Source organism: Muntiacus reevesi, chromosome 13, assembly GCF_963930625.1.
Source record: "Muntiacus reevesi chromosome 13, mMunRee1.1, whole genome shotgun sequence".
NCBI classification, from domain to species: Eukaryota; Metazoa; Chordata; class Mammalia; order Artiodactyla; family Cervidae; genus Muntiacus; species Muntiacus reevesi.
In genome coordinates, this window is record NC_089261.1 from 10598643 (window position 1) to 10614597 (window position 15955).

General features: G+C 50.0%; 1 protein-coding gene across 2 annotated transcripts; it reads right to left on the reverse strand.

The window, feature by feature from the left end:
• Window positions 1-388: 388 nt before the first annotated feature.
• UNC119B (unc-119 lipid binding chaperone B) lies at window positions 389-12064 on the reverse strand. Of its 2 annotated transcripts, XM_065904441.1 has the most exons (5): window positions 11793-12064; window positions 9144-9257; window positions 6209-6329; window positions 5903-6075; window positions 389-3842 (listed from the first exon to the last, which is right to left on the reverse strand). In XM_065904441.1, exons 1-5 carry the CDS (start codon window positions 12034-12036, stop codon window positions 3730-3732), a joined length of 765 nt encoding a protein of 254 aa, XP_065760513.1. In that variant the 5' UTR covers window positions 12037-12064; the 3' UTR covers window positions 389-3729. The 2 variants fall into 2 exon arrangements, with proteins under 2 accessions (XP_065760513.1, XP_065760514.1); XM_065904442.1 differs by lacking the exon at window positions 9144-9257.
• Between the last annotated feature and the right edge of the window lie 3891 nt (window positions 12065-15955).

Below are 15955 nucleotides of genomic sequence, written 5' to 3' on the forward strand. Positions count from 1 at the left end.
GTTGGATGGAGGGAGGGAACTGGCGGCAGACACCAGGAAACTTTCCAAAGTGATGAAAACATCCTTTATCATGACTGTGATCAGGTATCCATTTATCAAACTCATCAAACCATACTCTTAAATGAGTTGAATCTACTTTTAAATGAGGTATGGTTAAAACACACCTCAATGAACCTAACTTTAAAATATATATGCATTTTAAATTTTGAAAGCATTTCATTAAAATGTAAAGCAAAAACACATGAAACCTAAAGCACAATACTGCGTTCTAATCACTCTAGAAACCAGCTCTACCCATTAAACCAGTATTTATAGAAAGGCCACCCCAAGTCCACCTACTCCCCCTGCGAAGCAAGAGGCCCAGTCAGGAGACACGAGAGGGCACACATACTGTGAAAATCTTTCTTTTATTACTGTCTCTTGTGGCAAAATAACATTTTATACAAATAAGTCACCTAGTTTACTTTGGACACAAAGACAATACAAACTGGAATGAGGATCTTAGGTGAAGGGGAAAGGGAGGAAGGACAGATTTGGTCACTGACGTTTCTTACATTCTGTGAAAAATAGATTTATGGGGGAAAAAATAGACTTTCACAAGTTCGACTTTACGTGATCCTCTGTATACAACAAGGGGTAAATCCACCTCCTTCTTGTGTCTAAGACGTTCAGTGACATGGAATGTGAGAAATATGATTGACACTTAGGCTCCTTCACTGGGTAGAGTGGCACCCTCTGCATCAGGGGTCCTCACCCACAGACAGAGTCTGTGCCGTAATTCTGAGAATTGCCCCCATTCCCCAACCTCACTGATGTAGTGACAACGGCCACCAGGAAGAAAGTGACTTTACAGCAAAAAAGTAAGAGTGTACTGGGAGTACTAAACTAGAGTACCAAGGGCGGCAAGACACCCAACGGGTGAGCTGGACACCGCCTGGGAAGGCAATTCCAGATGTGAGTCCCACTTCGACTAAAAAACAAGTTGAAGATCCCCCCAGCTATTGCCACGTCACAACTCTCCAGTCTAAGAAGAGCTCCAAGAGCCCCAAATCACTGCCTCTATTTGAGAATCAGGTGGCCCACACTGTGAGTGCCTTCAGGAAGTCCTGCAGAGCCCTGAAAACTTGCGTTCCCTGCAAGACAGCTATAAGCTGACACATGAGGAGAGGATGACCTACTTTATCCCAGAACTTTTACTTATTTCCTGTTTACTCTTAAAACATAGAATAAAATAAACCATGGTCTTCTCTGCAGAAGCTAAAAGGGTATCTCAGCCCAAAGGCGCCGCAGGAAAAGAAAGGTGCTCTCCCAGGAGCCTCCAGGGCAGGAGGACAGGAGCGAGACAGGAGGGGTGCAGGTGGCAGGCCCCACAGCGGGGCGAGCCGGCCTGCTGGGACGCGTTCCCTCCAGGAGCTGCCTCACTGGTGCCAGCTCTGAACAGAGGGAGGGTGTGTCTCCCTGGGCAGGCAGTTTCTGTCCTGCCACCCCAGTGCCCACAGGTAGGTAATTGCTGCCCACAGTCCAGACTTCTCAATGCCACGGGCTCCTGATTCAGCTTCTGATGAGTTCAGCTACTTTCAGAGAAAGTATAATTTCCAATTCTCTCCCCAGCTCGGGTACAGAAGGGTTAATTTCAGACTTATCCTAGTTAACACCCCAGATGCTTCTCAAGGTTTCCTGAGTAGCTGGACACAAGAACCTGGAGTCCCAGGTACAGACACCAGACCTTCAGGTGCCGAAGGGGAGCAAGCCCTATCCCGCCGAGCACAGAGCGGGCGCTCGACCTCATGGTGGTCTCCAGTGAGACTGAGGCAAGTTCCTGGGAACAGGGCGCAGCCCTCTTCACGCCAGAACCCCGGCCTCCTCCCCTACGCCTGCCCTCCTCCCAGCAACAGCCAACACTGCGGCGAGGGACAGCCCATGAGCCCACGAGACGGGGTCTGCCTGGGACACGGTCTCCTGAGCAGAGCGCTGGGCAGCTCCAAACCATTTCCTAGACAGTAATTAAACATCAAATAGTAGAAACTCTCCCCACTGGGCTTGTCACAGAGAGAAGGGGTTACTCCGAAGCCCAACGAACACAGATCTGAAGGTGCCCCAGTGAGAGAGAAAGTGAAGAGGCAGTGACGCTGTCTGTCTGCCAGGGACGGGAAGGAGCCACGCTGAAGGCACCTGGATTTGCAGCCAACTCCAGTTCTGGGGCTCATCGGGTCTGGGGTGAGCAGCCTGCCCTGCAGGGAGCCCGGCTGCTTCCTCCCTTGGGGGCTGGGTCCAGGGCCAGCACCCAGGATGAACCAGGGTTCTCTCAGTGAGAGAGCTGCCAGCCTCTGGCACAGCCCAGACTCCGGCCTGGCACAAAGCGCTGGACCAAAGTTCAAGGCCACTCGCACTCTAGAAACCAAACAGGGTGCAACGCGGGGCAGTGAAGGCCAGGTCCGCCTCTCCTGGCCCCGCCCGGCCTTTGTCCCCAACACGGGAGACGTCGCTCCTGTCAGAGGCACCACGTACCTGGGTGCTTCCTACTGCGACCTTCCTATGAACGCTGAGCCCTGGCCACGGCGACAATCTCACCAGAAGGGCAGCGGCTGGCTGAGCACCTACATCCGCCCACACAGACAGCGGTGGGGAGCTGAGGTGGGGAGAGTTCGCCCTATGAGGGGCTGAGGGAAGTGCAAAGAGACACGTTTTGGAGAACACATACCTCTGCCAGGCCACCTCAGCCCATTTCCCCCTTTCCCAACACTGAGACCATTCCGACTAGCGGTCCACAGGACCAGAATTTGCCTTACTTAGGTGGGACCGGCCAGGATGGTTCCAGAGCAGCTTCAGTACAAAAGCAGAGGGGACAAGGGCCAGAGGAGCCGCAGGAGCCTAATCGGTACTCGGAGAAGTCTAGCCACATATAACATACGCTGGGAGCACCCCCAACATTTTGTAAAACCTCCCCACAAGAAGCCTAGAAATAAAAAAACAAAACAACGAGGCCTGTGCTGGCCTCGAGCGACACTACAATTCCCAGAGCAAAAACGGACACATTCGATTTCAGGAGAAACTCAAAAGGTAGGAGCTAGGAAAAGCAGAGCAAGCTCGTCTTCTGTCTGGAAGGAGAACAGGAAGGCACAGCCTGGCTGAAACCTTGGGGGTGCCCCGGGAGGAGCAGCCAAGATCCCGGAAGTCAGACAGGTAAGCGGCTCCCTAGGCTCGGCAGCTTTGCCCACTCCCGCGCCTCAACTCCTGGCCCCATCCTCCCCTCCGCTCCGCTCAGGGTCCTCTCCAGGAGGTTAAGGACGATACTCAGGCTGAGGTCAGAGTGTGCTGATGGCGGCCCTGCCGGTGAGGGAGGAGTCTCAGCTTCGCAGAGGGTCCTGAACCTAGAGAAGAGCCTTCTCTCTCTGGTACAGCTGTGCCTGCAGGGACCCAGGCTCATCAGGACATCCTGGAGGAGCCGGGAAAATAAACTGTCTTTCTATCTGGATTCCAGGAGTCTTATTCTAAGTTTTACTACTTCTGCAACCTAAGGGGCAGGGGGAAAAGGGAGGAAAAAAATACGGGGGGAAAGAGACACAGCACTGCTTGGCACCTCTCTTGGAGCACAGGAAACTGCCACCCCAGCCTCGGTTTCCTGGGGCCAGGTTCCAGATATGTGTCGACAGACAACAGCTTCAACCACCTCCGTGCACCAGGACCTCGGGCCATAGCAAAGCACCTCCCCGTCTGCTCCAGCCGCTGCTACTGGCCCCCATTATAGGCATAGTCGGCCTTGTTGTGCATTATCAGCTTGTTGTCGACGAAGTAAAAGCTGTCAGAACGGGTCTCATAGGGATTTTCAATCATCAGACGAACTGCAAGTTAGGAGAAGGGAAAAAATGCAGTTATGTGTGAGTCTGCCCTATGGGCCAGGTGGGAAAAAGCTTAGCATCCCCTCTAAATTCCCAGGTGGCTCAGTGGTAAAGAACCCGCCCGCCAATGCAGGAGACGCAAGAGACGCAGGTCCAATCCCTGGGTCGGGAAGGTCTCCTGGAGGAGGAAATGGCAACCCACTCCAGTGTTCTTGCCTGGAGAAGCCCATGGACAGAGGAGCTTGGTGGGCTGCAGTCCATGGGGTCACAAAGAGTTGGACATGACTGAGCACCCACACATAAAAATGCATAAACCAGCCCTTCCTGAAAATGTGAGCATGTGCTGTCAGAATAATGAGGTCAGAACAGAGGGAGCCAGGCCTGGAAAGCTGGGGAGACCTGGGACCACCGAGGCCCCCAACTGGTGCGTGTCCTCGGCTTCCACAGCAGGAGGCCAGCAGCACTGGGCCTGGCCCTCCGAGGCCACTGCCAGCCTGGTGCTCAGTCAAGACCCCAGAGAGAAGCTCGCCCGTCTGCCAACATGCGTCAAAGCAGCTGACTGATCAGTGCTTCTGGCCCCCACCTCCAGACATTCTGGTCCAAATTTAGAATGCGGTGCCTCATTGAGCCCACCCACAGGCGTCCCTACAACAAAGAAATCCTAGGTGTGCATGAGTGCAGGGGGGCAAGGCGTCTTCTCCAGAGATGGCGCGTGGGGTTAACTTGCCAACGACCCTGCAACGGCAAACCTGTCCTGGGACCCAGACTTGAATCTTCTGTGTGTTGAGGCAGCTGCCCCAGGTCTTTAACTATAAATGGAGGGTCAAGGAACCTGCGAGCCACCACCCCTGGTTGATTCTGAGTCAGTGATCATGTGCTATTCTGAATCCCCTGGAGGAAATGCTGTCGCTGACCACAGTTCTCAAAAGGCACAGTGACTGCTTCAAGTTCTTTGAACTCACCAACGTTATTTAGCTCACATCCAGATGACTGACCCCCATCCTCTTTTAGCTTATCTGGTTTCAAGGAGAGAAAGTTAGATGGCTGGCCTTTGATAAAAAAACTTGAAATGCTGTACTTAATCTTCTCTTGCAGTTATCAACATGTTCCAGGCCAGTGTGGGGAAAGGGCTTTAAAAACAGGATCGTGATGATAGCAGATGCAGCTGACAGCCTGCCCACTCCTCATCAAACCTCACTTTACCTGCGAACAGTACTGCTGCACAAGCACCGAACACTTGTCAGAAAACAACACTTTCACGGGTCTGGGACTCTGAAGAAACTGGTCACAATTCAACTAAACTCCACCACTACTCACAGGATCCCATCGTATCCTCATTGCTCCGGAACAACTTCCCCTCATGACTCACAGGCGATGCTAATGTGAGAGGGCCAGATGGAACTCACAGTTCTACACAGCCTATTCGTCCTCTGTCATCAGGTCCATCTCCTCTCTGGACTGGCCTTCTCTGCCTGGTGCCTCCCCCAGGTCTTCCTCCCCGTATCTCCTCCTAAGACCCTGTTTTCATTCTGTCACTCCTGCTCCCAGATCTCGACCAGCTCGCTATTTCCTGCCTGATCTATTCTGACAGTTTATCTCATGACCCTTCTACTGGCAGAGAATGAGAAAGAGGTGGTCCTCAGATCGAGAATCCCACTCAGCTCAGTTTCACACACAGCTCTGATTAAGGAGAAAGCAAAGGGCCAGCGCAGTGCTGAGCAGGAGCTGAGGACCAGAACCGTGAAACCGTTGTGTATGGAATGGGCGCCCCAGGGAGGGTCAGGGTCTCCTCTCATCTCCCTCCATCACACCCTTCCCCACAGCAGGCTTCTTAAAGGATGGCCTGTATTAATACCTTCAGAGTCCCACTGCCAGCAGAGCCAGAGTCTGAAACATGAGACAGTAGTGAAAAGAAATGAGAAGCCTGAGGTCAAGTGACTCGAGACCCATCATGTCCCTGTTTCTCTGCCAAGGAGGTCACCAGACCAGATGGATTTCATTTCAAGGTGCACTCCTGATAAGCTGAAAGATCCATAATGTTGCACAAGTTGGGGGATACATACTGACATCCTCAGAAAGTTGGGGAAACTCATAGATGTGCTCGCAAGTGTTCCTGCTGCTGGGGATGCAGAAGCCGAAATCAAAGTCAAAATTTTTCAGCAGGCGTTCCCGAAAGTAGTGCCGCTCGATCATCCGGAAGTTTGACACAGGTTTGTCTCCCACCGTGAACTCCACCCTGCGAAACACAATCTCCGTCACCTTGGTTTTGTTGCCTCCTCCCTCCTCTACGGCCAACCCCAACCCAACAGAGGACATTCTCCTCTGTGAACCAGAAGAAGGTGCTCCCCTCAGAAGAAGCCGGGACTCACGTGGCGCCCACGGTGCGGAGGCGGAGAAAGGCCGGTGTGAACTGGTAGCGGACAAAGCGGCCGGCGCTGACGTCCACATCCCCGCCTGCTTCCCCTTCCTCGTCCTCTTCTTCCTCCTGGTCTGAAAGGGCACATGGAATGCCAGCTCAGCAAAGAGCACGACCAATCGGGGATACCGACACCCACAGCAGGACGGCAGTGCTCACTGAGCATCTGTTGGCATGCCTGGCTCCATCCTGCACACCTCACAGGGTCCTAACAACCCTGGAGCTGTTGTCTTCATTTTATCTCCACTGTACAGACCCAGAGAGGTGAGCTCAGGGGTCCAAAGTGCCCCCAGTCTTCAATCAAAACCCCAGGGTTCAACCCCTGGTCAGGGAACTAGATCCCCCATGCCACAACTAAGACTCAGAGCAGTCAAAGAAGTAAATTGAATAGATAAAATATTTTTAAAAAATTAAAATGAAAATGCTGCTGCTGGGAATTCCCTGGTGGTCCAGTGGTTAGGACTCTGTGGTTCTACTGCAGGGAGCATGGGTTGGGAACTAAGATCCTGCAAGGCCACGTGACATAGCAAAAAATAAATAATGTTGCTACATACAATATCGTGTAATAAACCATAATGGGAAAGAAAATGAAAAAATATATATGTATAACTATACACCAGAAATACAACACTGTAAATCAACTATACTTCAATAAAAAAAAAAATTTAATGTTGTTGAAAAAATGGAGCCAACAGACTTACTCAATACAAGGTTGCCATGAACCTTCAATTTGTAAAAAAAAAAAAAACAAAAAAAACACACTATCTGTGAAGTTCAACAAAGCGAAGTGAGCTTATAGTAAATTGAGGGAGCAGGGATGTGGATCCAGGCCCATAAGACTCGAGGCCTATTCTTAAACACAAGGCTATTTCCCTTTTATATAATCTGAGGCCTTGGGCCATGTCCTAACGCTGAAGCCTGGAAGACCAGCTGGTACCAGGCCCCTGAGGTGGTCTGTGCTATACAGACCAGGTCTGCTGTTGACCAAGTTAATGTGCTTGCTGCTGAGCAAAATAATGAGGATCCAAAAGTTGAAATTATCAAGAAGGCACTTTCAAAGAATGCAGAAATTTCTGACACAGCAAAGACAAATCCCTAGAAATAATTCTGCTATTTAAATGAAAGACAGTGACCTTCAGCCTTGGGGAACTGCACCTCCTTGGATTACTGCCTATTCCAGGCCATACCAGGCCCAACACTCTGACCATCTGGGAAAGGGTGAAGCATGAAGCAGATGGGCCATGCACCAACATGTGGGACCCAAGAAAGGAGACGGTCCACACCAGTAATGACGGGCTCTGGTCTAGCCCATTCCTGAACCCAGGAATGAAGAATCTGTAAAAGGAACTGGCAGACATTCTAATGTGAACCAGGAGTTCACCCAGTGTCTAGTAGCCACCCAGTGTCCAGCAAGAGCATTTTTTTCCAGGTCTAGGCTGAACAGAGGTACAATAAAAGGGAAGTCTTTTTCAGCATCAAACGTCCCAAGAGCAGCGGGCAACCAGACAGAGTGGGAGTTCAGAGGTAAAGACTCCAGAGGCCCGGCTCCAACTATGGGATTCAGAAAGAAACAGAGCAGATCTTCTCGGGGATTCGAGCTCATCAGAAAAGTGCTGCAGGGGGGCTCTGGTTCAGCGTGAGCCTTAGTGAGTCAAGATCCTTAAAGACTGGATGGGCTGAAAATCACGGTATTTTTACAGTGTCTGATGCTGACCTTCCTGTGACACTTCAGTTTTGTACTGAAATGACTATTCTCAGTCCTGTCTCATCCAAATCCACACACCAGGAAGTAGCCCTGGTATTCCCTGGGTCCTGGGAACATCTTAACACCACAAGAACAGGAAGTTTAGAGATGCGAATGGTACAGACCCAGGAAACTAGGTGGCCCTGACCCTCCCAATACAAGATAAGTACCTACAAGCTCAAGTCTTTAGTGCCCTGGTCAGTCCAGGATTACAGTAGCACAAGGAATCTCAAGTGGGGTCAGGAGACAGATGCCCTAGTCTTGGCTGAGACTTTTTCATGAAAGCCTCTGACTTACTTGGTTATTAACAGCTGTCTTACCAAACTTACAGGCTCTTTCTGAATAGCAAATAGATGAAAAAAGCTTGGCAAAAAGAGTCATTAACACAGACTGTGGCTGCACCTCTGGACTATCTGGGCTGGTGTTCTAAAAACAAACTCCAGGGGGCGCTCAATCTCCAGTGACATGCTCCCCAGACCTACACGTGGTCCCCTGGTCAGAAATGAAGTGCCCTGGAACCGCATCACAAGCACAAGCAGTGTTCATTCAAGGCTAACTGAAGGGGTCCCAAGCAAATGAGTTCACAGGCCTGGGCCTTCTGGTCATCCAGAAGATGCTGGAGATTAAAATCCAAACCGGGACTAACTAGGAAATCTGAGACACTATTCAATGGAAAGGGTGTGAGAAGAGAAACTCATGATGTGGACTGGAAGCCTCCCTATCGCCCTTCCAGAGTGTCCCCAGGACGCAAGGCTCAGTCAGGCTTTCTTCATTATACTTTCATTTCAAGGATGCCTTCCTAAGTGGAGGTGACACGGTCAGATCAAAGAGCACGGGACCTCAGGAAAGTCACTTGGAAATTCTGGGCCTCAGCTTCCTTATCTGTAAGATAAGGATAATAACCCCTCACAGAGGTGTGAGGACTCCATGAGCTGACATAAACAGAAAGCTGTGGAACCGATAACCAGTGCAGAGTACTCAACAAGCACAGCGTCAAGCCCGCAGGCCAGGCTTTAGGAGGAGGCCCGGAGGCAGGCCTCGCTGGCATCAGTGACACAGAATGCGATGGCGCGCAAAAACTCAAGCCTCAGACTCTTTGCTCCAACGGTCAACTGACTACTGTTGATACGATCCTGAGACCTACCTGAAACACAAGGTTTGGCAATCTCAAACAGCACTGTCCCTGTCTCCAAATCTCGAATTTTGAAGCGGGTAAAATCAATACTGTAGACGTTGTCTTCGGGTTTACATAAATAATCTGAAAATGAGACAGAGAGAAACCCCAATGTTGTTAAATAATCCTCCAAAACTACCATTTCTTTCTCAAGTTGTGAAGCAAACTCGGGTTGTTTTCTTCTTACATAATTCACTTAAAATATATCCCAGAACTTCCTCTTATGTTACAGGCAAAAGTTGTGTGGAAAGAATTATGGGATCCAAGAAAGAAGAAAAGTGCATGGACTTGGTTTAGATGGAAGATTATCGTTGGTTTAGATGGAAGATTATCGTAACACTTAGAAACAGGGATGGTAGAAGAGAATTTCTTTGGAAACACTTCAAAAATGACCTACAAACCTTTCATTAGAAGTCACAACACAACAGAACTTTTTTAGAAATCCGTTTGGAAACATTTATGCTGACCTAAAAGTCAGATGCGACTGAGCGAGCACACACGCACACATGTAATAGTGAACATGGTGCATGCTTGCTGAGGGTATCACAAAGCAGAGAGCAGCCAACTTTCTCTGTAAAGGGTCAGAAAATGAGTAATTTAGTTTTTGAGGCCACACAGTCACATCACAACTACTCAACTCTGTCACTGTAGCACAAATGTAGTCACACAACTATTTACAGACAAAAAAATACAAATTTTATATAACCGTGTGTCCCAAGAGATTTTTTCCCCCAACCATCTGAAAAGATAAAAATCATTCTTGGATTGTGGACTGCACAAAACCAGGTGGTGGGCCATACCCACCCAGGTGGCAGGACAGATTTGCTGGAGAGGGCATGAGGCCAAAGGGAAATGGAGCCTCCAATAGCTTCATCAACATGTTAATCAAGACAGTATTGACCAAAGATGATTTCATTTCTTCCTTTCTACCATGACTCCTGAGAGCATCTTCTCCACAGTTACTGCCCGCTGTGTTCGCTGTTTTGTGTTTTACAAGCTGCCTCTCCAATAAGATGGCAAAATTGACAGCTACTGATTATTCCATAACTTCCCAAGGCACTGATATTGGTTCTACACCTTTACAGGGGCCTCAATAAATACCCTGCTAAACGGAACAGACTTTAAGTAACAAAATCCAGAGGTCACCAAGCTGACTTACTACTTTCTCCAAGAAGCTGCAGAGGTGTTCGGAAGCAACGGTACCAAGCTCAAGTTCCTACACAGGCCTGAATGCCCTCTGAGCATGCCACTCAGCATCAGGCACTAGCGGCTGGATTCACTCTTGCTATCACGAGAAAGCAGGTGGTGAGAAAAGGTGAGGTGGTGAGCATTTCCTTACTTTCAGAACCCCTGGTGGTAACTGGGTCAGAACAGAAGCAGCTTTTTCACAATGTTTCTATGAAACAGAATAGCAAGACCTTCTAAAGACACACTCAGGTGTGCAAAGGATAGTCCCGAGCCAAACAGTGATTGAAAACGGACACATGACAATACTCAGAATCAAATTAAAACTGTCTTAGAAGATGGGCATTCCGTTTCACACAAGCTGAACCAAGGCCCATCCCCTCAAACTGCCACCCTCAAATCACTGGGGTGGCCTTCAGCTTCCTGAGGGCCATCTAGAGGATGGGGCAGGTGGGTGGGCTGGGCAAGCAGGATCTAACCTACAGACTGGAAACTCAGGGGGAGGTAGCAGCAAGAGAAAGGGCATCAAGTCAGAGAATGACCTGGAAGAGAACAGGAAGAGGGCGGAGAACCAGGACAGCGAGCGGGCTATATATTTCTCCTATCAATAAAAGGTGTAAAACCGCTGCATTCTATGCAAGAAATGCATTTCTGATACTCTGACATATTCTTCAACACTAGAACAAGTGTCAAAAGCAGGATTCACATTCTGGTTTTATACGTGGAACTGAAACTTTATTAATATATACATTATTTACATATAAATGCGGCAGGAACCGCCGCGGCAATATACTTAAGGAAGAGTCCACCTGCACACAAAGAGGGCAACGCTTGGGACCCAAAAGAGGCAGGGGGCAGAGGCAGGGAGCCAAGGCAGGCTGGAACCTGGAGGGGCTGTCCGGGGGGCCGGAGTGGAGGGAAACGCGGAGAAAGCAGGTAGGGGTCTGGGCTAGCAGAGGGCAGCAGAGGCTGGTTCAGATCGAGGGGGTCAAGCTGAGCAGGAACTTCACTAATAGCAGGGAGCTGGGGGCTGAAAGAGTGGGGGAGCGGCAGCGGCCCACTGGCCAGGGTCAGGAGCTAGTTAAGAAGACAAGACGGGGTCCGTCCCCACCCAAAGAGATCCAGCGGAGGAGAACGGTCGGCCGGGCCTGAGGGCCCAACCGGGACGGGCCACAGGGAAGCCTGGCGTGGCCGGAGTCAGGAGAGGGCAGTCGAGCTCAAGGGGACCCATCCCAACCAGGTGTAGGTGAAGGTGGGGAGCGCCGACTCGGCCGGGCGGAGCAGTGGGCAGCGAGGCCTGGCCAGTCGGGGGCGCCTGGGTGGACCCCCTGGACCCGCCGAGCGGCGAGCGGCCGGCTCCGCGGAAGGCGACACGGGGCCCGGGGGCCCAGGGGCCCGGCGCCGAGGGGAGGACGCGGCCGGCCCCGCACTCACTCTCGGTGACCCGGCTGAGGCGCAGGACGTGCTCGGGCCGGATGGTGTCCAGAGCCAGCAGCTCCTGCTCCGTGACCGCTGCCCCGATGCCGTCGTCTGCCGCGTGGTGGGGCGCCTGCCGCCGCGCCTTGAGCCTGTTTAGGACGCCGCCCCCCGCCTTCTTCTTCTCTTCCTTGCCAGTTACCAGCCCCCCGGGCCCAACAGCCGACCCCACGGCCGCAGCCTTCGAATTCGACCCGCTCATCGCTCTGCCGCCAAGATGGCCGCCGCCTCCGCAGCCGTAACTATGGAGAGAGGGGGCGGGACCGGGTCGGGACCTGGAGGCGGGGCCGAGGTGGGCGGGGCCTGCGAGCCGCGTCGATGGCGCCACCCCGCCCGCCCCTCCAGCGCTGGTCCAGCCAGGTGGGCCGCCACCTTAGTACTCGGGACTCTCCTCTTGGCCCCCGAAGTCACCTCAAACATCTAACATATATTTCGTACGGTCAAATGACTTTCTAGCACGTAAAATGTAAACAAGGCATCTTGAGAAAATGTGTTTTCATCTGCAGCCTAGAAGGTAAGACTGTGTGCTGTGCAAAAGCAGCTTTCCGATTAGATTGCCATTCTTAAACCCTACTGCGTCAGGCTTTGGGCTAGACACTGAACTAGGCTACAAGGAATGTAAGAATATGAAAGGGGGCAGGGATTGAGACTGCTGTATTCACCACTGTATTTCGGCACCCTATAAAGAAAGCTGAGCACCAAAGAACTGATGCTTTTGAACTGCGGTGTTGGAGAAGACTCTTGAGAGTCCCTTGGACAGCAAGGAGATCCAACCAGTCCATCCTAAAGGAGATCCGTCCTGAATATTCTTTGGAAAGACTGATGTTGAAGCTGAAACTCCAATACTTTGGCCACCTGACAGGAAGAACTGACTCATTTGAAAAGACCCTGATGCTGGGAAAGACTGAAGGCGGGAGGAGAAGGGGACAACAGAGGATGAGATGGTTGGATGGCATCACCGACTCAATGGACATGAGTTTGAGTACACTCCGGGAGTTGGTGATGGACAGGGAGGCCCGGCGTGCTGCAATTCATGGGGTCGCAGAGTCGGACACAACTGAGCGACTGAACGGAACTGAGCTATGCCTGTTGTTCAGTGGCTAAGTCCTGTCTCTCTGAGACCCCATGGACTGCAGCACTCCAGGCTTTCCTGTCCTTCACTGCCTCCTGGAGCTTGCTCAAACTCATATCCATCGAGTTGGTGATGCCATCCAACCATCTTATCCTCTGTCGCCCCCTTCCCCTGCCCTCAATCTTTCCCAGCTTCAGGGTCTTTTCCAGTGAGTCGACTCTTCGCATCAGGTGGCCAAAGTATTCAAGTTTCAGATTCAGTCTTTCCAACAAATATTCAGGTTTGATTTCCTTTAGGATTGGCTGCTTTCCTCTCCTTGCTAAGGAATTCTCAAGAGTCTTCTCCAGCGGCACAATTTGAAAGCACCAGGTGCTCAGTAATGACTGACTGACAATGAATGAAGGAGTGAAGGAAGGCTTGCACAGCACAGTGCTGTGGAAGAGCTCCCACTTTGCTGGGGAAGCCTGAGGTACATAATTCACTACATGGCCCTTCCTCTTGACCAGCCTAGTGTGGACGAACTAGAGGACAAACCAGACTGCTAACTGTGGCAGCAGAGGTGCTAGCAGAGTACACAGGAGAGGTCTGGGGGGTGGGAGAGAGGCTTCAGGGGTAATTTCTGCACTGAAAATTGGAAATTCACTGCTATGTCAACTGGAGGTGAGTGGGACGGGGAAGATGCTGCTCCCTTACACCGCAAGTGGCTCCTTCGCTCGAGTCAGGATCCGCTCTCTTCTGTGTTGGGAGGCCCCTGGCCTGAGTGCTGCAAAATGTGTCTGCAAGGCTGATGTCACCTGTTAGGCTCAGGCCAAAGTGAAACTCTACCCATCTCTCTACGAGTCTCTCTGACTCTCTTTTGAGCCTTAGCCTCAAAAGACTGGATTTATGCAGGACTTGCTGGGCCCTCTCACCTGATATGAGGGGTTTGGGAGCGGCTGATAAGCCTCATCTGGTTTCTGGATAAAATCCAAACCTGACTCCACCTCAGTTGCCCAGCAGGGTGAAACAGTATGTGGTCAAGTTCCTATCAAAACACTGTCCTGTCTTGGAGAGATTACCTCCCTCCTCTGCCCCGGGTGGGACTTCTCAAACTGTTCAGGGAATTTTAAGATGTGTACAGAAAATTAAGTTCTTTCCCTTTGCAAACAATTCTTTTTAAACTACTCAGCGGTAAGTAACTACTGAAGAATTTCCAGAACTGTTAATATGCTACTTGATTGTGAATCACTAAGATGGTGAGGGGCGGGGCGGGGGTGAGCATACAGCCATTTCCCACAATCACTTGCTCCATGAATCTTTGTTCTCAGAGCACCAGAACTCGAGTTACCTGGATCCCGGCTTTTCTCTTTTTAGGGATGATGACAAGCGTGTTGACCCCTTTACTTGCAATTCCACATCCAGGAATTTAGCCGGTATGTATTCACAAAGATGCTGGATCATTCTAACACTGAAAAGTTAACAGTAAGTTGCATCTATTCATGTCATACAGCTATTAAAAAGAATGAGATCCATCTCTATGTACTAGTATGGAGAGACCTCAAAGATAGATTAAGTTTGTGGGGGGAGGTGGACAAGGCATACAATCTCATTCACTTAAAATTTAAAAGTACATGAATATTTATATGTGACTGCAATGGAAGGGGTTTGGATATAAAGTATTAAGTGAGGTTCCCATTGGGGAGCAGAGTATTAGAAGGGACTGAAGGGGGATATATTCTCTTTCAACACCCTTGAGCTGCTTCTATGCTATTTTATTTTTTCTTTTTTTCTATGCTATTTTATCACAAGAAGCACATGATCATGGGCTGCTTGTTTACTTTGAAATAAATAAATAAATAACTTTGGATCTGTGTCTTGGAGGTAGATTCTAAGTCAAAGTAGCCTTATTATCTCTTAAAAACTTGAAAGCTACCTCAGACTGGATCACTTTTTTCTGTTCAAAAAGAAATTTAAATAAATACTGCCATATATGGGAGTTGAGACCTGTACTCTCTCTGATCACTATCTGTAAACTGTGGTTAAAAGGATTATGTCTTTAGGAGAATAGCAAGCACACCAAAAAGAAAGAAAAAATATCTGTGATTATTCCTTTTTAAAAAGGAGTTGGAAAAATCAGGGCTGTAAACTCCAATCTGCCTCTCCTCACCAAATCTTCCTTAGCTATATCAAAAGGCTCTTAAATAAAAAGTGTTTTTTTGAAAAGTACGTCTTCTCATTCCCTGTTTGGTGGAAAAAGGAAAATATAGATTTACTGCATTAAATAACAGCCCCCGTGTCTGCCTGGGCCAGAACACGGGGAGACAGGAGTGGAGAGGCTGGCCTCCCTTTCACCCCAACTCGGTTCCTCTTCAGGTCCCTCTCCTTCAGCTGGTTAGTTTCTTCTCTGAGAGGTGTGGTAGTGGCTGTTTTCCAGGACAGTCTCAGAGTTGCCAGGCAGTCGGCCTCAAATCAGGCCAGGCAGGTGGGGCCCAGAGCTGGTGCAGCCGAGGTAAGCAGGACACCACAGGGCTTCTTTCTGCTGACGGGGAAGTTCAGTCCTCCTTCCTGCTGCCTCCCTGAGGTGACATCCATTGAATCGGCGGGTTATGGCTGGGACTGCAGGCGGGCCTTGTGGTCTGGGAAACTGAGAGCTAGGAATTTCCCTAGTACCCAAGTCACTTCTCTCCCTAGCTGAGGGCTCTTTTAAGCATTCATTTATTACTTTTATCCCACCTGCTTCCAAAAAAGATTCGTTCTATATTCCAAAGCCATACAGCACAAGACTGGTGGGTGGACATTCGTGTAGTCTTCTTGAGGGCAGACATGTCAACATTTTAAGTGCATATATTGATTTTGATTTTTGTTTTGGCTGTACCATATGGCACACAGGATCTTAGTTTCCCAACCAAGGAACGAACCTGCAGTGCCTGCAGTGGAACCAAGGAGTCTTAACCGTATACTGTTTGCATATACTGTTTTCAGTAATTCCTTAATGGAATTCTAAAGGCACATTTGCACATGTGCAAAATAAATACATATGTAAATATGTGTATGCATGTGTGCTCAGTCG

What these genes read in the sequence shown, in the direction of transcription:
- UNC119B (XM_065904441.1), bottom strand. Translation starts at nt 12,036, where the DNA reads ATGAGCGGGTCGAATTCGAAGGCTGCGGCCGTGGGGTCGGCTGTTGGG. An exon ending in CCTCAGCCGGGTCACCGAGA is followed by an intron (nt 9,258 to 11,792) that starts GTGAGTGCGGGG and finishes TCTCATTTTCAG; the next exon opens with ATTATTTATGTAAACCCGAA. An exon ending in TGCCAAACCTTGTGTTTCAG is followed by an intron (nt 6,330 to 9,143) that starts GTAGGTCTCAGG and finishes GTGCCCTTTCAG; the next exon opens with ACCAGGAGGAAGAAGAGGAC.